This window comes from Cercospora kikuchii, assembly GCF_019650295.1.
Source record: "Cercospora kikuchii DNA, contig_00001, whole genome shotgun sequence".
Taxonomy (NCBI): Eukaryota; Fungi; Ascomycota; class Dothideomycetes; order Mycosphaerellales; family Mycosphaerellaceae; genus Cercospora; species Cercospora kikuchii.
Window position 1 is genome coordinate 5,815,987 of NW_025408582.1, and position 20,172 is coordinate 5,836,158.

At 52.1% G+C, this 20,172-nt stretch overlaps 5 protein-coding genes across 5 annotated transcripts; 3 read left to right on the top strand and 2 right to left on the bottom strand.

The window, feature by feature from the left end:
• Positions 1-63: 63 nt before the first annotated feature.
• CKM354_000224900 (uncharacterized protein) lies at positions 64-783 on the top strand (the record flags this gene model as incomplete). Its single annotated transcript, XM_044797402.1, has 1 exon — positions 64-783. One exon carries the CDS (start codon positions 64-66, stop codon positions 781-783), a length of 720 nt encoding a protein of 239 aa, XP_044653337.1.
• A 1,371-nt stretch (positions 784-2,154) lies between these two features.
• CKM354_000225000 (uncharacterized protein) lies at positions 2,155-3,821 on the top strand (the record flags this gene model as incomplete). The annotated part of the gene is made up of 4 exons (XM_044797403.1): positions 2,155-2,229; positions 2,284-2,829; positions 2,880-3,487; positions 3,542-3,821. The coding sequence occupies 4 exons, from the start codon at positions 2,155-2,157 to the stop codon at positions 3,819-3,821; spliced, it is 1,509 nt and encodes a 502-aa protein (XP_044653338.1).
• Positions 3,822-8,723: 4,902 nt separating this feature from the next.
• On the bottom strand, positions 8,724-10,565 carry CKM354_000225100 (uncharacterized protein; the record flags this gene model as incomplete). Its single annotated transcript, XM_044797404.1, has 1 exon — positions 8,724-10,565. The coding sequence occupies one exon, from the start codon at positions 10,563-10,565 to the stop codon at positions 8,724-8,726; it is 1,842 nt and encodes a 613-aa protein (XP_044653339.1).
• An 878-nt stretch (positions 10,566-11,443) lies between these two features.
• CKM354_000225200 (uncharacterized protein) lies at positions 11,444-13,046 on the bottom strand (the record flags this gene model as incomplete). Its single annotated transcript, XM_044797405.1, has 4 exons — positions 11,444-11,872; positions 11,941-12,379; positions 12,438-12,826; positions 12,912-13,046. The coding sequence occupies 4 exons, from the start codon at positions 13,044-13,046 to the stop codon at positions 11,444-11,446; spliced, it is 1,392 nt and encodes a 463-aa protein (XP_044653340.1).
• A 2,183-nt stretch (positions 13,047-15,229) lies between these two features.
• Positions 15,230-19,449, top strand: CKM354_000225300 (uncharacterized protein; the record flags this gene model as incomplete). Its single annotated transcript, XM_044797406.1, has 5 exons — positions 15,230-15,772; positions 15,825-17,009; positions 17,432-17,807; positions 17,868-18,648; positions 18,696-19,449. 5 exons carry the CDS (start codon positions 15,230-15,232, stop codon positions 19,447-19,449), a joined length of 3,639 nt encoding a protein of 1,212 aa, XP_044653341.1.
• Between the last annotated feature and the right edge of the window lie 723 nt (positions 19,450-20,172).

The window sequence follows — 20,172 nt, forward strand, 5'->3', positions numbered from 1 at the left end:
AAGCCAGCTGAGAGGGAGCTTTCCACAACCAAGAAGATTCACATCTCCCATGTCTTCTTCACCATGCCTGTTCTCCGCCATCTTCACCTTCCGAATGTAGTCTCGTACCAACACGCGGCCGAGCTGCAGCACCGTCTCGTCACCAGACTCCTCGCGCACAAAGCAGACGCGAAGCATGTCGCCGCACCACCTCCGACCATCCTCACAGCCGAGTTCCATCCCGTCTACACGTGCGGTCGACGCGAGATCGGCACAGTCAGTGCAGCTCAGCGCGAGTTCCTGACGCAGACGACTCCCCGGGGCCAAGCCGATTTCCAAGAAGCTCTTCGTGGAGGGCAGACCACGTTCCATGGGCCCGGACAGCTTGTAGCTTACCCGATCATTGACCTCAGACGGCATGGACTTACACCGAGGTGCTATGTGAGACTGCTGGAGAACACTGTTATGGACGTTTGTAAGGAGTATGCGGTGCAAACTAGGACAACAGAACACCCTGGTGTCTGGGTCAATGAGGATGAGAAGATTTGTGCTGCGGGCGTGCATTTGAGGAGGCATATCAGTAGCCATGGCATTGGCTTGAATCTGAATACGGAGTTAGGCTGGTTTGAACGTGTTGTCGCATGTGGCCTGGAAGGGAAGAGGACAACGAGCTTGAAGGAGCAGACTGGGCAAGAGGATTGGGATGTCGGTGCTGTGGCGGAGCAGTTCGTGCGGCATTTTGGAAAGAGATTGGGGAATGTTGAACTTCCGGCTGTCAGTATCACGGAGGACGATGTTGATTGAAGGAGATGTGGTACGACAATGGGCAAGGGGCGAAGTCAAGCGCTGGAGATGCTCGTCCGGCTCGGAATCTGATTCGTCTGGCTAGGCATTGCACTTGCGCAGAAGGATGAACAGAGCTGGGCTCCACACACACTGAATCCTGTGATGGAAGGAATCAGGACCCGGCATCCGCCTGGGCCTTAGACGCACTCTTGTTGCTCCTCTTCCGGCTCACTGGACCTGTAGTAGCCGGTTCTTGCTCGCAAAGTCGCCCGCCCATCGTATTACCAGCATCTGGAAATCCGGAACCTCCCAAAATGCCGATTCATGCGATACTGCGCCATGAGCGAATTTCTATCAAAGCTGATGCGGCCATACTACCACGGTTGACAGGTCAATCTGCGTTGCGACTGCAGAACGCTGCCCGGGCGATTCTTGGCGTCGGGGGATTCAATCTCACTCGGGCGATTTCCGACCCTGCATCTTGCAACCTCGCTCACGGCCTAGCGCCAATCTCCATCTCACGATCTCCAAAGCTCGCGCCTTGAGCGCGTCATCCTCGTCGTCTTGACGAGGATTCTGGATCATCAAGCATTTCCAAGAAATGACCCGCGAAGCTTGTTTATTCTGCCGAGAATGATTGTCGACAGGGAAGTGAGCTTCTACGACGACAGATCACAGTCTGCCTACATCGACATACGCTAGTTGTCAAGTGGTACTGCCTCTTTTCATCAGCTGTATGTACCAACGACACGCTCATGCAACCTGCGAGGTCTGGGTCTTGACTGGGCAGGTTCCGAAAGAACAACCCTCAGCATCTTGCTCCAGCCAAGCTGTCGATCGACCAGATCGGGACGACTCAGTATGTGAACCATATTACGATTGCCGAATACGATCACTCCCTTTGTGGCCCACTCAAGTGTCGGCTCTCATCTCGAGGGATACCTTGATTGGTGCAATGGCACAATGCATCTTCTGTTCGCGCACACTAGGAGATTAGCGCTCAAGGCAGAACTAACCTGCCTGGGATCCCATCATACATCGTAAACGTCTTCGGGATTGGACGCGCGTTGCTGTTCAGTGAGAAATTCCAGGATCGTGACCAATGATACAAGTCCCGCCTGGTGCCGTCACGTCGTCGAGCGCATTTCGATGCTCGAGGAGCCGTATATCTCGCCGTCGTGCTGTCATTCGCGGCGCTGTTGTCCCGTCATGTCCGCTCACGCATTGGGCGAGCTTCAGCAATGTGTGACGGGAAAGGTCCGATGCCCGCGTGGAATGCAGAGGCACTTCAGGACATATGATAAATACTGGACAACGCCCGTTGCGTTCTCGAGGATTCGCAAGCGCTGCACTCGTGTCTTCAGTCACGACGATAACTTGAATGTCAACATGTTTTCAAGCACGTCCCTCGCGCCCACGCTGACAGCAGTGGCCTCGTTCTTCATCATCGCGCCTTTGATCTTGGTATACAGATGAGGGCGGCACCTCTGGGCTTCCATGAGACTGACATGATCTCAGTTACTGCGGAGATTCTTCATATCGCCTTTGAACGGTATTCCAGGACCATGGTGGGCTAGACTCTCGGCTCTGCCCCTCTTTTACAAGTCTGCAGTATGCCAGCAACAAGCGCAGACTGTGGAGGAGCTCCACCACAAGTATGGACCCATTGTTCGCATTGCCCCAAACGAGGTCGCCGTCTCTTCTCTGGCGTCCTTGAAAGTGGTGAATAAGATCGGTGGTGGGTTCGTCAAGTCGCCTTGGTACGAATACATCGGACCCACCGAGAAGAACTATCCACCTGCAGGACTGTTCCAACAGAACGATCCCCATAAGCATGCCATGACAAGGAAACTATTCGCACGTGGGTTCACAGCTGCGTATCTGAGAGCTGAGTGGGAAGTCATGGTTCGAAAGAAGACAGCCCAAGCTGTGGATGGCATTGCCAAAGAAGCTCGAGACGCAGGGGGCATATGTGATGTGCGACGATGGTTGACTTTCCTAGCCAGCGATGTCATAAGTGAGCTGATGTTTGGCGAGTCACTCGGCGGGCTTGAGACGCAAAAGGTGCGCTGTTTCGCATTATCATGTAAGCAGATGAGACTGACCGCGATCAGATGCATGCCTTCTTCCACAAAGTTCGCACCTCCAACTTGGCATCACTTCTATCGTACCACTTGCCCCTGGTCTATTCAGCCCTCAGCTGGATACCTTTGCCAGCTCTGAAAGACTTCTTCAATGCATGGAGATCTCTACTTGACATCTCTTCGATCGCGTACAGAAACAGTCTCAGCAATGTGTCCAACAAGAACATCTTCTCTGGCATCTTGGCCAAAGCTGAAGAGGACGATGAAACTCTGACGCCCATGCGAGTCACTGTAGAGGCCGGCTCGTTTATCATCGCTGGTAGTGAGACTACCTCGGAGTCTCTGACCTACTTGATCTGGGCTGTGCTTAAGCGACCGGAAGTGCAGAGTGAGCTGCAGCGAGAACTCGCGACAATAGACCGCGACGCTAGCGATGCCGAGCTGGAGAAGCTACCTGTCTTGAACGCTGTGATCAAGGAAACGCTTCGATTGTACGCTGCCATCCCCATGCCTGAACCTCGAGTTGTGCCAAAAGGTGGCGTTACTCTTGAAGGGCAGTTCCTGCCTGAGGGGACAGTCGTCAACACCACGCCGTGGGTATCGCATCGAGATCCTGCCATCTTTCCAAGCCCAGAGAAGTATGTTGGGTAGTCATTCGCATGAGTCCTACACCCCACTGACTTGATGATCAGGTTCGACTTCCGACGTTGGCTTCCCGACGGCCCAGCAACTCTTTCGGCGGATGCTCGAACGGCTTGGTGGCCTTTTGGTGCTGGCAGTCGCACTTGTATCGGTCAACATCTTGCAATGATGGAAATGAGGCTTGCCACTGTGCTGTTCTTCAAAAGGTTTGTGGGAGCCAAGTTGGCACCAGACACGACTGATGCCAGTATGATCATGAATAACTACGTGGTCATCTCACCGAAGAGTGGGAAGATGAGAGTGGACTTCTCGGGCGTGAGGGGTCTGTAAGCACGGACGGGTGGGCAGGTGGCACTGGAGTTCTACGAGTCTTTTACTGATCGTCGTCAAGAAGGTGTTGTAGTGTGATCGAATACCGAGAGTCTGCCTTGGTTGGCGTGGCCGTTGTACCTGATGTAACACCGGACGACAGCTCATCTTTATATCGAAACAGCCACCACTACTCAATCACCCACAGTTGACAACAGTAGCAGAACGCCGACTGAACATGATTCCACACGTGACTGTGTCAAATGAGGATAGCCGGCTATGGGCACGCCAATCAGCCCATTACCCTCCCAGACGGATCAACGTTCAATGTATCCATCGCAAGTCTGGATGCACTTGATGGTCCGTCTCTCGACTCTTGTGAAGCATTGTCGCCTCGAGCTACGAGGCATCCGCTGCTTTACGAGACCCCGCACTAAGATGATGACTGGGCAATCCTCCCGCGAAGCAGCAGGTCCTGCTTCCACTTGCGTTGGAGTGCTGAACAGCTCAAGCCTCGGACGTTCTCTGTACATCTGTGTGCGACGACTGTATCGAGATCGTCCCTACTTTCTTGCGGCTGTTTCCTACCGTACACATGTCGCACGATCGGTGCGTACCACGTTCAGACGCTCCATACACTGCAAGCATGAGGCGAACATCAACCACACAGCGCACCGTCTTTCGTCTTCCTCCTCCAAATGCTGTCACATTCACTTTCCAAGAAAAAGGTGCGATGGAAATCTCCATTCCCGATGATAGCATGTGGCGCGTGCACTCGCATTGGCACTACAGACAACTCGATTCCCGATCTATACAAGTTGTCCGAGGCAAGCTCGTTGTCTCTTCTGGCTTTTCGGGAACGATAGGGGATTCGTCCACGCACATGAATGCATATTCTGAGCCATATCAATTCGCACTGGACGAACGCATCGAATGGGCACCCGACTACGATTACGATGAACGCTTTAGACCAGTTCCACAGGCCCTGACAGTACGCCTCGTGGCGAATGAGATCTTGCACCGCAACATTTGCAGCATGATACTAGACTACAAATCATTTCCAACACTGAGCTCGACGCCATTATGGTTGAAGTTATTGTTTCGATTGCTTGATCCTTTCCCGTTGGCAAGAGATGCGCTACTCAGAAAGGTTTTGAGGATGCAAATTATACTTACTCTCTATGCGCATGACTATCACGAAAGGCACGGATGCATTCCTTTTCACCAGTTGTGGTTCTGGGTGTATCCGCCTCCTTGGACGTGGCGTCTGGAGTGGCGTAGTTTGATGTGGATCTCCTACGTTGTCGGCACGGCTTGCTATAGGATTGGGAGATTGTTCTTTGGGATGAGCGCGGTGTATTCCGAGTACACTCCAGTGCGCTGACTGCTTTTGGTTGTCATATCCGGATGAAATGTTTTTCGCGCCGCCCGTTGCTACAATGATATTCGCTCGGGAGTAGGTGATGGGTGTATACCGCGTGAAGCGTCAGCAAGACATTTCTCTTCTGGAGTCCGAAGATAACGATGCATTTCTTACAAAACAACAACCCTGTCATTTCATCAGCTTTGTTACCGTTTCCGGCCGATGGCTCACTTTGGCAGCATACTATTTTGGACGATGTAAGAAAATACGAGGTTCGAAGCATCGAGGCATGTTAGCGTTGGTACGTTGGGGTCGGATTCTTCAAAAGTGTCACCGAGGTCCGCGATTCTTCTCGTCGCAAGTAGCGACGACACGTAAAAGCAGGTGAGCACGGCAAGAATTCAGACACAATCACAATCACATTCACATTCAACTTCGATCGTTCGCCAAGCAGACCACGGCTATCTTTCTACGACCTTGGCTGTTCCTTTAGAGCAGTCATGAAACCATTCGCTGCTATGATCGCGCTCTTCTCTGCAACTGCGACCAGGCACGAGCGCAAATATACAGATCTAACACAGTTGATGAGGAACATCCCATCGACCTTGCATGTCATGAAGTGATCGTAATGCTTAGCGCTGCGATCCCACTGATCAAAGCAGCATGTATTCTATCATGCCCATGACAACATCCGGAAGAGTCCCGGCCGTCGGCGACGAATTTGGCGGCGGCAAGGTGATTTCCACGTCCAAGATGTCGACATGCTTGCAAGACTGAAGTGTATTGGACAGGTGTATTGAAATTCGTGCCCTACGTTCACTGCTCTTGACAGCAGAATTGCCCCTTTAGGCTCGATTGTACAGGGATACTATGAAGACGAGAAGCCTATTGAGAAACCTTGGGGCTTGAGCTGCAGGCTTGCCTATAATTATCTGAGCGTGTCCAAGTCAAAAGCGGGAGTCAAAGTGCAGATGTTGTGGTATGTTTGGAATCTCTGGCACGGCAATACGTGTGTCTCGGTCAGCGCGGACTATATGTCAACATCGTTGCCATGCACTTGTGCCATTGTTCTTGCAGTCTCCGGCCTGTTAGTACGCAGCGATGCATAGATGGCATCCACAGTGTGGAGACATCGATCCTTGTTCATGCGACTAACTTCGAAGCCCTATGCTGACCTCACTTCCGCCACCTTATCTTGTAAGTATTGGATCGAACGCTTGAAGCGCAGAACTGAGCATCTTGCAGAGCTTCTCGTAATACCTGCACATTGTCGCTTGGTACTCGACAGTCTGGAGCACCCTGTAGAGGATACGATTTTCCATCTATCACAATATGGAGGAGAGATAGGCACCATCTGCTGCTGATCGACTCCGGGGCCTCTATAGTCACGAGCGTTCTCTTTGTATTCCGTATGAATTTGTGAAGATGTAGTGGCTCCTCAAGGATCCTTTTGCAGAATTACCTGCACCAATGACAGTCGATGCATCACCTTTGCGTGTAGTCAGCCCGCGCATGAACACAGGATTGGAGATCGCGTTGCTTACCCAGTTTGTCCTCCGCATCGTACCGATGGTAAGCACATCTCCACACGCCAAAATTGCCTCAATTCAGGAGATCCATGCGTGCAAGCGCTGTGCAGGTCGTATATAGTCCTCCCCACTGAGAGTTCCGTTCGTTCTCACCATCCTCCGCCAGTTCTGCTACTGCCATTGGAACAGACAAAACCCAACCTCATCAGATTCATCTTCAACCCAAAGTCACCATGCAGGCTTGGGCTTTTCTACTCGCAGCACTTTCAATGACCGCGTTTGCGGTGCACATCCCACGAGAGCCAATTCTGGCTTGCGTAGAGATCGAGTGTGGAGATATTCCGGCCACTTGCGTCGTGAGTCCAGTCTAGATTCGGTTCCGGTAGCACAGGCCGTGACTAACTTCGATTTCTCTTGATCGATAGGATGAACGAGGCTGCCCAGAGTGTTGCTGGTGAGAACGTGTATCAAGTCGGGAATGGAGCAATTCCAGTCGGGCGGTCGACGCTGCCGAGAGATTTTGACAATGAACGGAATTGAGCAGAGGGTGATTTCGACTGATACTTCCACTGAGATGCTCCTTCGAGTGTTTGATGAGAACGATTTCTTTATCGAATCCGACTACACATTCGCTTAGCTGAGACATTGGGTCGCAACACATTCATTCGCGCAGCCGGATAGTCCTCTTCTTGTATCAGGTGGCCCTGTTCAGTGTACAGAGCCTTATCTCTACTAGTTCCTTCCCCGAAACATACTGACAGTCGAAATCGCCTCACTCAGAGCACTGAAGAGGCACCAACAATTGGGATCCGCTAGCGCTTCCTGTCAGCTTTACCGCGTATACACCTGTTGGCTCTCGAACGTTGACAGGAGCCACGAATGTGACGGACTTGTTTACACCGACTCGCGGGGGCAATGTGTCAGACTTGACTTCAAGCTGACCGGTCGTGCGCATCCAGCTGTTCCTCCTTTTCGTTTTCGTGGCCTGTACCCTCGTCCCATTGACACGTTTCGTTACTGGCAGAATACATGTCAGGCAGCACTCTCAATGCGAGGCCATGGAAGATCATATGACTTGCCCTAGGTCACGTTATCCATCAGCTATCACAGCATCACAGTGTTCTGGAGCTATACGAGCTTCGAAGCATGAGGCACGGTGATGTTGGTACGCTGGGGTCGGATTTTAACAGTATCGCATACGTCCGCGATTCGTGTTCGTCGCAAGTAGCGGTAGCATATAAAAGCAGCTGAGCACAGTAAGAATACAATCATAATCACAATCACATTGAAGCTCGATCGCTCGTCAAGAAAGACCACGGCTATATACTTGAGCAGTAATGAAGCCATTCGTTATTGTAATTGTGTTCTTCTCTGCAATTGTGACAAAGTACGAGCGCAAACATGCATGCAAGGATGTTCAGACGGGCTAACGCGATGTATAGAGTCGCTCTGGCAGGGGAAGTCTCTTGGCAAGTTGGAAATCGATGCGTGACGTTCATCTTAAAAGGGGACCCGAAATACACGAAAGACTGTGTATCCGATTATCAGCTCTCGGGAGGCTTGACCGCGGTTGCTTCTTTCGCGGCAGGAGGAAGCCAATTCGATGGCCCTGGAGGGATGACATGCTGTGACCTCGGAACCAACGCATTAGATGAGGTTATTGCGCAGCGACACAAGACGTTCGCTGACACCTGTAATGGAGAGACCATTGGAATACCGCACCGATCTGGACCACATCCAAGAGCTTGTTCGAAGACTACAAATCACCCTGAGAAGTGCTGAAATTGAGTGTGCGGCCAACAATGGACGGCATGGAAGAAGCGTCGGAGAGTTTTGCTTTCTCGCTCAGAGCTTTGCTTGCTCGATTGGGGGAGAGTTTGTGACGACCTTCCTAGAGCTCTGTCAAACATACAGCCTTAGTGAAATCGCACAAATCATTCATTCCGACAGCAATGCCTTTGTACGCTCAAAATTGAACTATTTCCCCCGTCTCAGATTTGTAACACTCCAGCCTCCGTCCAACAAGACCATCTATACTGATACGATTCTCATAGAGCCCACAGTACCCGCCTCAAAGGTATGGTCACCCTCGAAGTAATCCTTCCATTCACCCTGCAAGTTGCCTGCTTTCCAGACCGTGACCTTTGTGAATCCCGAGACGCGCATGTATGTGACATCACCGCCTTTGAGACCAGCATCTTCCAGGTAGATTGCTCTGAAATCTCCTTCTGGAAGCGTGACGCCCTTGGTGGTATCCGTAATATCTTTGGTTGGCCAGATAGTGACACCTCGTGGAGGCTGCGGAACCGGAATTCGTTGTGCGAAAGTAAGTTTCAGAACGTAAGCATCCGACTCGAATGGCTTTTGTGGAAGTGTAATAGTCAAGTCGTATTGGTTATGCTTGGACTGAAGGCCAGACGGTCCACCAATAAGATCGATGCTCTGTAGCCCTGCCATGCTAACTCTGGCTTCCGAACCGAAATGGATGATCTTCACCTCCCCATTTTCGGGCCATCCGAGAACACTGGCGTAGAGTACGTTCTCGTCCTTGTTGCGTGTGAAGCGAATATCTCGGCTATCACCCTCCAGAGGCTTAGTGAACGAGCCGCCTCCAGCCCTGTTGGGACCCTCTCCGTATACATCCCAGGCTCGCGTTCCGTAGATGGCCTCACCGTTGCGTTGGAGCCAGGCACCAATACCCCGGAGAATGGTCTCCTGCTCGGCGGGAAGCACACCGGCTGCGGTGGGTGAGATGTTCAGAAGCATATTGCCGTTCTTGGCGACGCGATCCAGGAGCGAGTGGATCATGGATTTCTGGGAATAGTAGCTGATGCCTTTGGTGTAGCTCCATGAGGATGCGCTGATGGCTTCATCGGTAAGCCAGTAAGGCCGGGTCAGGTCAGCTGGGCCCCCACGCTCCCAGTCGGCGACAGCAGAAGTGTCCCGGAAGCCTTGATCGAAATGTTTGTAAGTTGTCAGAACTTCCTGGTTCCACTCTACCCCACGATTGAAATAGGTTGCAAGGAACTCGAGTCGTTCTTTTTCGCGAATGGCACAAATGTCGGAGGACCCATGGCAGAAACCGGGGCTGTAAAGACCAAAATCGTTCCAAATCATATCAGGTTTCACGTGGTCCATGGCTTCAAGTTGTTTGGCGAGCCACCTCTCAGAGCCTTCCTCGTGATTGAACTGTCCCAGGAGCCTGCGCAAGCTCGGATCGCTCTGCTGAGGCGCGAAGCCGAAGAAGCCATTGGTGTTGTAGGCCTGATGCATTGCGATCATGAACTTCATCCCATTGTCTCGCACAAGCTTCTCAAAGATGCGGACAATGTCCAGCTTGGGGCCAAGCTTGGCTGAGTTCCATTCGTTGAACTTGCTGTCCCACAATGCATAGCCATCGTGATGCTCTGCAACAGGGCCCGCAAATTTTGCACCCGACGCCTTGATCACTTCGATCCAATGCTCAGGATCCCACTCGCCTCCTTCCGATGACCGGACTGGCTTGAACTGTGCCACGTTGCCTGTCACGTCGGGACTACCAAATGTGAAATTCTGGTATCCGAACCCTCCTTGCACGCTGGGATCACCGTAGGTCGAGCGGTGGTGTCGACCCATGTTGTCGTTGGCATCGTACATGTGACGTGGATACCATTCGAAACCATATTCTGGTACCGTGAAAACTCCCCAGTGCCAGTAGATCCCGAACTTGGCGTCCTTGAACCACTCTGGTGAAGGATTGTGCTGGTCCGTTGACTCCCATGTTGGCTGGAAAGGGCCTGCTTGGCGCTTGGTTGGGCTTGCGATGCTATAGTGAGGCGACGTGAGCAAAACAGCTGCTGCCGCAGCACTGATTGTAGATGCTTTGGCAATCATGCTGGATTGGCTGACGTGTTGGAAACCAGGAGGAGGCAGGCAGGATGCTGTTCTCGATAGAAGTGATGGAAGGAAAGTTGACGTCTCACGACTCTCTTCTTATATTCGCGACCAGAGAATTCCACATGGCATTGTTCTTTGGTCTCGTATTTGCGAAGAGCTTTGCCTTCGAAGTTGATCGTCGTTGCTCCGCATTTCTCCAGACTTACCCCGCGTGATGTTGATGATCTCGCGCGAGATCGACCACCCATGTGTGGGACACGCGATGGAAAATAGAAACGCCTCGAGTGACCGCAGATCTAGGAGCAGCGCCATTGCACAAAGAGTAAGAGGAAGGGTCAGCCAAGCTCGGGTATAGCAATGCCAAGACTCGTGGCTGACTTCCAAGATTATCCGTCGGATATTCAAGTACTGCCGATTATCCATCGTGACTGTAGAGTGTGCGTAGACTACCATAGTGGAAGAGAGACTTACCTAGTCGCTTGGCCCCCTAGACCTAACGGGTGAAAGGCGAGGACATGTACTGTCTTCCGAGAAGCCACTGCAAGCGAGGAATGTGGAGGAACCTGCGCCTTCGATCAAAAGCCTTATCCGATCTGGCGATTGTGATTAACAGCGTCGAGCGAACAACTGTACCATGCTTCGCGAACCATGCTCGCTATATGCGTTGATCTCCGCGGAGCTTAGTGATCCATATTGCAGTGGGCTAGGGCAAGGAGTCTCTTCCCCATGACAGGGTTAACTTTGCTCGTTTGTGCCAAGTATGTGTAATGCTTCGTGCGTGTCTAGTGGATGCATATGGAAGCCTCTACGTACATAGCCCTGACAAGGATTCTTAGATTGTCACGTCATCTGATGCGGGTGAATCTCCAATTCTTTCACCCGTCGACATTGGACACAGCGCGCGCTTGGCTTGCTGCATTCGTAGCGTGGGTTCCATTGGCGATCACCCGAGCAACCTCAGCATCGTCGTGTGGCGCTCGAAGTTTGCCAGTCTGCTTGAAATCTCCGTTCCGGGGTCGAGACAAGATGATGCCTTTGCGAGACTCTCCTGACGTACCACCTATGCCAGCCGTCGAGGTCCGGAATCCTGTCAGAGACTTGTTTCGCTCAGATAGTTTGTCTTCAGTCTCATAGTCAAGACCAAGGAGAGCATTCTCCTTAGGGCGGATGCCGTTGTTGCAAAAAAGGGACAAGATTACCGGACGCTCGCCGCTTGTCTCATTGTTAGGACCGGTACCGTGCCAAAGACGGCCCTCGAAGCAGAGCGCTGTGCCGGCAGGTGCCTCAGCAGCTATGGAGCCTTCCTATTTGACGAAACTTGTCAGCAGCTTCTCATCTTTGTCCGCATTTTCCGGCGAGCTACGGCACTTACTGTCGAGAACATGTTGCGAGGTCTCACATTACCAAGATGCGATCCAGGAAAGATTCGCGTTCCTCCATTCTTCTCTGTCATGTCGACCAACAGCCACGATATGTTGAGAGCAACTGGCTTGCTTCGTCCAGCGCCCATCACACCAGAGTCCCAATGAAGAACCTGCGGGTGTCCTCCTGGGCGCGCTATGTTGGCATTGTAGCTCCAGAGCAGAGGAGTGTCGCCCAAATACCATGCCGCGATTGCGTCGACAAGAGGATGATTCATCAGGTCATGGAACTCGTCGCCTTTGTTGTACAGGTTCCAAACCCGCTGGTTGGGCCTGGTCGGACCTCCGTCGAAAGTTGCAACACCAGCATTTCGTTCTCCGGCAGCTTGCTCCTGGACTGCCTTCTTCAAGATCGCGACCTGCTCGGGTGACAAAGCGTTTTTCACCAACCTGTGGCGAGTCAGTATTCTAGGAACATGCGTTCGCTTTGGGGTCTCGAGTGAGTTACCCGTAGCCCCATCTCCTAATGTCTCTTCGGACCTGGTTGATATCTTCTGTTGGCTTGGGAAGTTCGGCAAGGTTCAACTCGTTCTTTGGCGTGGGCGCCTTGCTCGGATTTGGGGTCAGCAAGTCCGCAAATTGAACCGCCTGAATAGTGTCGCCTTTTCGTTCAGACTGCAAGAATACAACGGCTTGTGGATCTTCCCCGAACCCCGTGGAGAGCCACTCGATCTGCTCTGGCTTGAGCGTAATCTCGAATGCTGGAGCCGGCTCTTCAGGTGGAGCGGTCTCTAGGAACTTCACGGGAGAAGAGCGGGCATCGATCCAGATGGGCGGCTCTGTGAAGGCGCCATCCGCAAGTGTGACGCTGAAGACAGATTTGAGCTCCCCGAATGTCTGGCGCAGATGAGTATCAGACATGATGGAAATATCTTGAGACGAGCTATCGAGACTCGCAGCACTCAAGGCGGTCGATAATTACCTGCAGCTTTTCCTTCAAGATCTCCCGTGCGACGTGCGTCTCTGCAGCGAATCGTTCTGCAGTGAGCTTGGCATATGAGACGTTGCCGAAGACAAGCCCGGGCGTGAGCGCGGCAGAGGGCGCTGGCATCGACATGGTCACGAGATCCCTATTGAAGTAGGCTTCAGAAGTGTAAAGAAAGATCAAGTTGAGCGCGCGAGGGAGATGATCGACACTACGTTGGCGGATAGATATATCAGTTGCCCAAGAGTCAGGTCACAGTCCTTATGGATATGCACCCGGGCTTATGCCATGCGAGCAATGCGACGATGCACAACCATGACATTAAACATGGATGTTAGCGCTCAGGAGAGAAGCGAAGAGATCCGATACGTAGCTGGGCTGACGACAAGGTGAACGAAACCGCCAAGTGCTCGCTTTCGGAGCGAGCGGTACGTAGGGCTATGCGATCCGATACGACAGGAAAGACTGGCGCCTATTGTGTTGTACGATGGATGTAGAGTGTATACTCGAAAGAAGACATGGCATCGCCATATGTCGACGAAGTGCAATACGCAGGAAGATAGGTATGACAATAATCTAATGTTCGAGAGCACGAGATCAATGCGGATAACGCGTGCAGGAGGAGCATGCTGGGAGACTTACCGAAGATTATGGACTAGCATTATTACAAAGTAACTAAGTGCTACTTCGTTCCTCCTAGGAAGACAGCTTGCGTTTTATCAAAGAGACGGCGTTGGGCTGGTGTAGTGCATTCTTTCAATGTGAGAATTACAAGACTAGCCGAAAAAGCCAAGTCCTTCCGTCGTCGTTTTCCGTCTCATGTAGTAGACTTGGCATTGGCCTTTTCATATCGACAAGTTCATCTTCAAACGCAATTCCGGCCTCACTGTGTCATCAGTGCGAAAAAGCTCTAGCTTCCCTACTGCCTTGGCTTCCTCTTTCTTTCCGTACATCTTTGTGGCCAATGTAGACCTATTGGCCCAGCTTATTATGCCTGAGCCCTCACTAGCAAATTCAAGAAGTTGGTCTGAAGTTAGTGGACTTGCCAAGCCAGTCTCCTTCGGTCTTTGCTGCATTTGCCGCTGCGTTTCGGGTCAAGGTAGACGAGATTAGCCAGCAAGTCAACGGTCGTCAGTGCAGTGGGGCAATGCTCTTCGCGGTACGAAGTGATGCTCTTCAAGTGATCTTCTTTTCAGTTACTATGTACACCAGAACAGCGGCGTCGATTACGGTCAAATGCCGTTGCACTTCAGAGCTAGCAAGATCTCCGTTCCGCCATTCGAGCGCTAGTGTGTAGCTCTGACTGCCCAGTTTGGAAATGGTCATGCTGTTCTCAGACAATCTTTATGTCGGTCACAGTAACATATGTCCTGAGCACTATGGCAAGTTTGAGCCGGGATGCCGACGCTGCCCAATGTTAGGTGTGAATTTGGTGTGGAAAGACTCTTCTCCAAAGTGTTTGGCTGCAAAAGATGTACCTAGGGTCATCCGCTCATCATGTCATGATTATGAATCCAACCCTCAGTGGATGATGGTTCGTGCTGCAGTACGCTAGAGCAGGGTTTATTTCTCTCGGATGCCAAGCTATCGTGTCCAGTAAGTCATCGAGGCAAATACTGCTGCAGCATGTGAATGTCTCCAGGTCCGTTCGATCAATGGAATGCGAAAGTCGACGTGCACGACACCCGTGCTCTGGGGCCCACGACCCTTACAAGCCCACGCTCTTGCCTGAATTTCAACTACGAACACATGCACATAGCCACCATTCTCGCGGGCGAACACACCCCGCACGTTCTGCAGGCCTCACACGAACCCGAGGCCAATTGGACGTTCCAGTTGAGCTTCTCTGGCGTGCATATCGGTGTGAAGCTCGTCTCTCTTACTCATCGCCATAATTCAAGCCTTATTGGTGGATCGGCCCCGAAAAGGGTCGGTTGGGCAGCTTTTTGCCTTCCTTCGAAGCCATCAGGCTGGAGCTGAAGGTGGAACGTGATTCTCATACGTGTCTCTGCATGGTGCGTGGCGCATCATGCACTGCGGGCTACGCCATTGGGCAGGCAAGCGACATTCCTCATGCAAGAGCTATCTTGACTTGCAGCCCAGACTCAGGCTAGACTGTTGCCACAGTTCGCACTGCAGCATGTCGCTGCAATGCGAACCACCAATCTGCCTGGCTAGCCGCGGTGGTGTGGCATCTAGCTGGTACAAAGTCTGCCCGGGGCGAATGCAAAGGTCCTTGTCAGACGGCACTTGTTACAGAGGCAGTGAAACACCACCTTGCAGAGTCGCGCAACCCCGGCGCTCGACTTAGGACGATGACTGCCAAGAAAGCTCAAAACGATCTCTTTCGTAAGCTGAGGAACACGCGACAGGAAAGCGTATGGTGCCGGAAGAATTTTGTTCCCCAGGACAAATTCGCTGAGCTGATAACACCGGAAGCGATCAGAGCATGTCTCCCGAACGCTACAGCAAATTTACTTCGCTATGTGAGGGAACAGGCGCTTAAACTGTTCGCCATTTTGTTGTCCGTCCGCCGCGAAGATTCCCTGTACGATTTGATGGAGCAGCTCAGCCGCTTCGACGTGACTGATTCTCATCTTCCACTTGCACAGCTGAAGGACGACGACGCCTTGCAACGCCCGTTCGATAGCTGGTCCGAAACACTGCGAGAGGACTTCTTCGTTGGACAGTGGGAGTTTCTGGCCCCCGTATTTGACACCGAGACCTTCCAACTCCGATGTGAGGCATACGATATCCTACCCCTTATTGAAATGGAACAGCACTGCTCCACCGGTTATTTTGGCGAAGTCAAGAGGGCTTTCATTCACCAAGCACACCATCGAGGGTTCAGTAGAAAGGTAAGTGTGATGCATGTTTCGGCACATTGGGTAACGCTAACGTCGAAGCCAGGGCGAAGACTTGTGTATTGCCATCAAAGAGTTCAAAGCACAGCGGCCACTGTCCGCAAGCATCGTGAATCAAGCGGAGGTCGCCAAGGAAGCCTTTGAACAGGAAGTGAAGGCACTGGAATCGTCTCCACCACACAAGCACTTGATCCAGCGAGTTGCGGCGTTGGTCTTGGACGGCAAATACCTCTTGTTATCAATGTGGGCTGACGGCGGAGACCTGGAAAGGTTCTGGCATGAACAACCCCGGCCTAAGCTCACCGTCACCCTCGTGAAAGAAGTACTCGTCCAGTTGCTTGGTTTGGCTCAAGCCATCGAATCCTTCCAAACCCAGCCGCGACGCGACAGTGGGAGGACTCGTGTGGAAACTGTAACTACGGGTGGCAGTAATAGCAACTCGACCGCAACTCCGACTCTGAATCTAGAGGGTATGGCACTAGGGGACGATGCGAAAGTGTATTGGCGTCACGGGGATCTGAAACCATCAAATATTCTCCGATGCAAGGACGATTCCTATCTTGGAGTCCTCAAAATCGGCGATCTAGGCCTGGCCAAACGTCACACTCAAGCCACTGGGGAGAGGCAAATTCCCACAGGAGCAAAATATGGGACAACTGAATACGAGCCTCCAGAAGCTACATTAGCTCTTAGCAGACCTCGATCTCGACTCTATGATATATGGTCGTTTGGATGCATAATGCTTGAGATGGTCATTTGGATGCTCTATGGCAATGATGACTGGCAGAGGTTCAAGAGTCAAGAAATGAGTGCTGTTACGCCAGGCGCATTCTACGACACTAATGGCCGACAATCGCGTTTACGTCCTGCGATATCGAGCTTGATCAATGGAATCCTAGAGCGCGATTCCGAATGCACACGTCGCCAGCCAAGCGCCATACGGGATCTCCTTCACTTGATACAGCAGGATCTTCTCGTAGTTCAGGAGAGCCGATTGAGGGCGAGGAAGCTCGTCGAAAGACTTGTCCAAATCCTCGAAAATTGTCAGGAACTTGGTGACCTGTACTTGTTCTCAGGGTTGCCTCGTAGTCCTTCAAGATTGCCGGAGTCGTCACCCAAAGGCTTGCTGCAGGTACAAGGGGGCGCCGGAAATTCTGGTTACGTACGAGGACACAAAGCATGTCTGCCTCACCCATCTTTTCAAATGCATACTAACGCTTTGATGCAGGATGTAAGCCCGGGCCTTTGAACCGTATGGTCGCTGCTCGCTGACAAGGGGATTTAATGGCCATCAGACAGTAAGCACAAGTTGGTAGTACGCTGGCACTTTCTGCTGATCTCATGGCAGTATGTGAGTAAAATGGTGGTCTAAGCATCGTGCGCAAGCTGATCTGTGCCGTATTTTGGCGTTAGCATGTCCGTAGTCACCAGTCCCTGTCCAGTCGTCTGTCGCTCGACGCTAATCCGTGGCAGCACGTAAGCTCTATCACTCCTGGGGCCACGTCATGATCTTCTAACCTAACATCGCCTTCTGTGGCATAGGATGTGAGTCTATGGCACTTTGCGTAGACCATCTAAAGGCTGACCAAGACTGGGCGATAGCCTGTAGGTGTTGACATGTACAAGCTCGATCGACTCTAATGCATCAAATAGCTAAATCCGGATGATTGGAGCTTTTCCCTTGACAACACCTTTGCAAGAGGCGTATTGCACGCGATTGGACCTAATTCAGAGGGACGACAGCACAGTGCCACGACCAACTTTTGCGACATCTGTCGTTCGATATCCTTTCGCTCCAAGTTGTGGCTGAAAATTTCGCTGGCAGATTTACGCAGTCGAGCATCGTCATGCGTTCTGTGTGGGTTGTTCTGGCACGCCGCCAAGTCGCGGCTGCGCTTTCCTGAAGACGACTTGCCAATTGAGATCTCGAGGGCCGGAAGCAGGATCAGCATCAATCAAAGAAATCAGCTCAGTCGAGTGCTGTCAATTTGCCAGGTGCCAGATCAACCCGATGCACGGAACAACAGCAGTGCGGGCTCGGTTTGTTCGTTGGATATGGGAGACGCGGACGCTAACATACTTCGTTCAGAAATTCAGGTCGGTCTTCCGCTACTTTTTGGCAATGGAACTCCTGACTATTTCACATTGCTGAAGAGCTGGCTGGCCGATTGTGATGTTAACCATCCTGGCTGCGGGCATGGGCCAGACAGATCATCGCGGGGAATTCCAACGCATCCCACCAGGCTGATCGACATCGGTACAATGAACAGTGCCGTCGTGCGGCTGATAGACACCGAAGTGCTCGCAATACCCGAGAAGCAGAAGCTCAGATACGTTGCCTTGTCGTACCAATGGGGCCACGATGGCAGCCACCAGTATCTCTACACAACCAAGACCAATATTGCAGCACATCGAACAGGAATCCACCTTGATGGCATGCCAAGATTGTTCAGAGATGTGATTCATAGCATTCGTCATTTTGGCCTGCGTTACCTCTGGATCGACTCGCTCTGTATCATACAAGGAAAAGATGGTGATTTCCAACAAGAAGCTGCTCGCATGGATGCCATATTCAGTGGCGCATACTGTGTCATAGCGGCGAGCAGAGCCAGCGGAGCGTCTGACGGCATTCTGGAAGAGCGAGTTCCAAGGAGATTCGTCGAGATGCCGAGCGACTCAGGATCAAAAGTGTTTGTTTGCGAAGACGTAGATGACTTCCAGCGCGACGTAATTGATGGAGAGCTCAGCCAAAGAGGCTGGGTCTTGCAGGAGCGTGCTCTTGCTCGAAGGACAATATACTTCTGCGCTCAGCAGACTTACTGGGAGTGTGGCCAAGGAATTCGATGCGAAACTTTCACCAAGATGAACAAGTATGTGTGCAAACATAAGTAAGTTGCAATCGCTGACGGTTCACCAGCAAGCAAGCATCCTTCTTGGGTGACCCGGACTTTCCAAGAGTTGCTGAAAAGGATTCTAAAGGTGCTCGCATTCGCCTGTACCAGGCGTTGTACGAAAAATACTCCCGCCTCAGGTTTTCTCATGACTCAGATCGACCCGTGGCCATTGCAGGTTTGGAGCAGCGATTACTCAAGGCGTTCAGTACGGGTGGAGGATTCGGCGTCTTTGTGCGCTATCTACCACGATGCATCCTCTGGTGTCGCGCTGATGATCAGCCGCTTGTCCCGATTTCGTTCCCAGCAGAGCACGAAATAGTGCCTTCGTGGTCTTGGATGAAGTACAAGGGCGCCATCACGTTCCTTGATGCGCCATTCGGAGACGTTGAATGGAACAATCCAGATTTCGCATGGCCTTGGGTCGATCCGCACACGGAGTTGGCTGGGAGTACGAAACGTATGCCGCCCGGAACAGAGAAGCGAGGCCTTCAGGTCACTCTCCGAGAGTTTGTTCCCAAAGCTGTTGGAGGCAGTGCAGTCGGTGATGCTGGAACCTATCAGATACGTCTCGATAGACCGTCCTCAGGCCATGGTGGCCTCAAATGTGTTGTTGTTGGCAAGCATAAGGCAGTATACGGCTCCAACAAGAGCACTTGTTATGTGTTGCTGGTGGAGAAGGAGGCTGGAAGCGAGTTCTATGCGAGAAGAGGTGTTGGCATAGTGCCGCAGAGCTGTATCAGATCCGCGGGATCCGGCTTCGAAGCAATCATCATCTAGATCATGTACACCTTGAGCAGATGCACGTCGTTGAGTCCAATCGTCCCCAGACTTTCTGCCGGTCCATAGAGTACCATTGCTGTACCCGATAGAATTCGGACCTAAATGAGGCAAAGCTACCGGTAGAGCGACACGTTTTGAAGCGCTGGAGTGCTGGAGTGTTCGGGTGATCGGGTGCTCGAGTGCTGAAGTTCGAACTGCTGGAGTCAGACACGGACAGGCACGCTGGCATCGGGTGGATCGCCATGAACATTGGGGTCCCCTTGGTTTGCGAGTGTCTGCCAGCTCGCAGAGGGGGGTGTCTGCCCTGACAAGGTATCCGATGACCTGTGAACTGGCCTGGCAACCAGACAGGTATACATATGACGTCTCTTACCACCATGTGCTGGCCTACGGATGTACCTGGAGAAGGTTTTAGGTCGGTCTGGCGTTCCGGAAGTCTGCAGGTGGAAATTTGCCGCCTGGGGAAATATCTTTAGCAGCTTACACTCTGTTATATCGCCGCAGAAGTTGATGATGCGCTGCTTTGGTCGGCACTAGGTCTGTACGGAGCACCAGTAGTTTTCTTGTAGTTTGAGAAAGTGTTGACGATGCAGCAAGTTTGCGCCGGCCTGGTGAGGAACACACGGTGAACAAAGGCACAAGTAGAGCATGAAGACGATCGCGATCCGACAACGAGTACTGCGTAGGCGAGTAGCTCTTGCTTTGGCTGGGTTGCTAAAA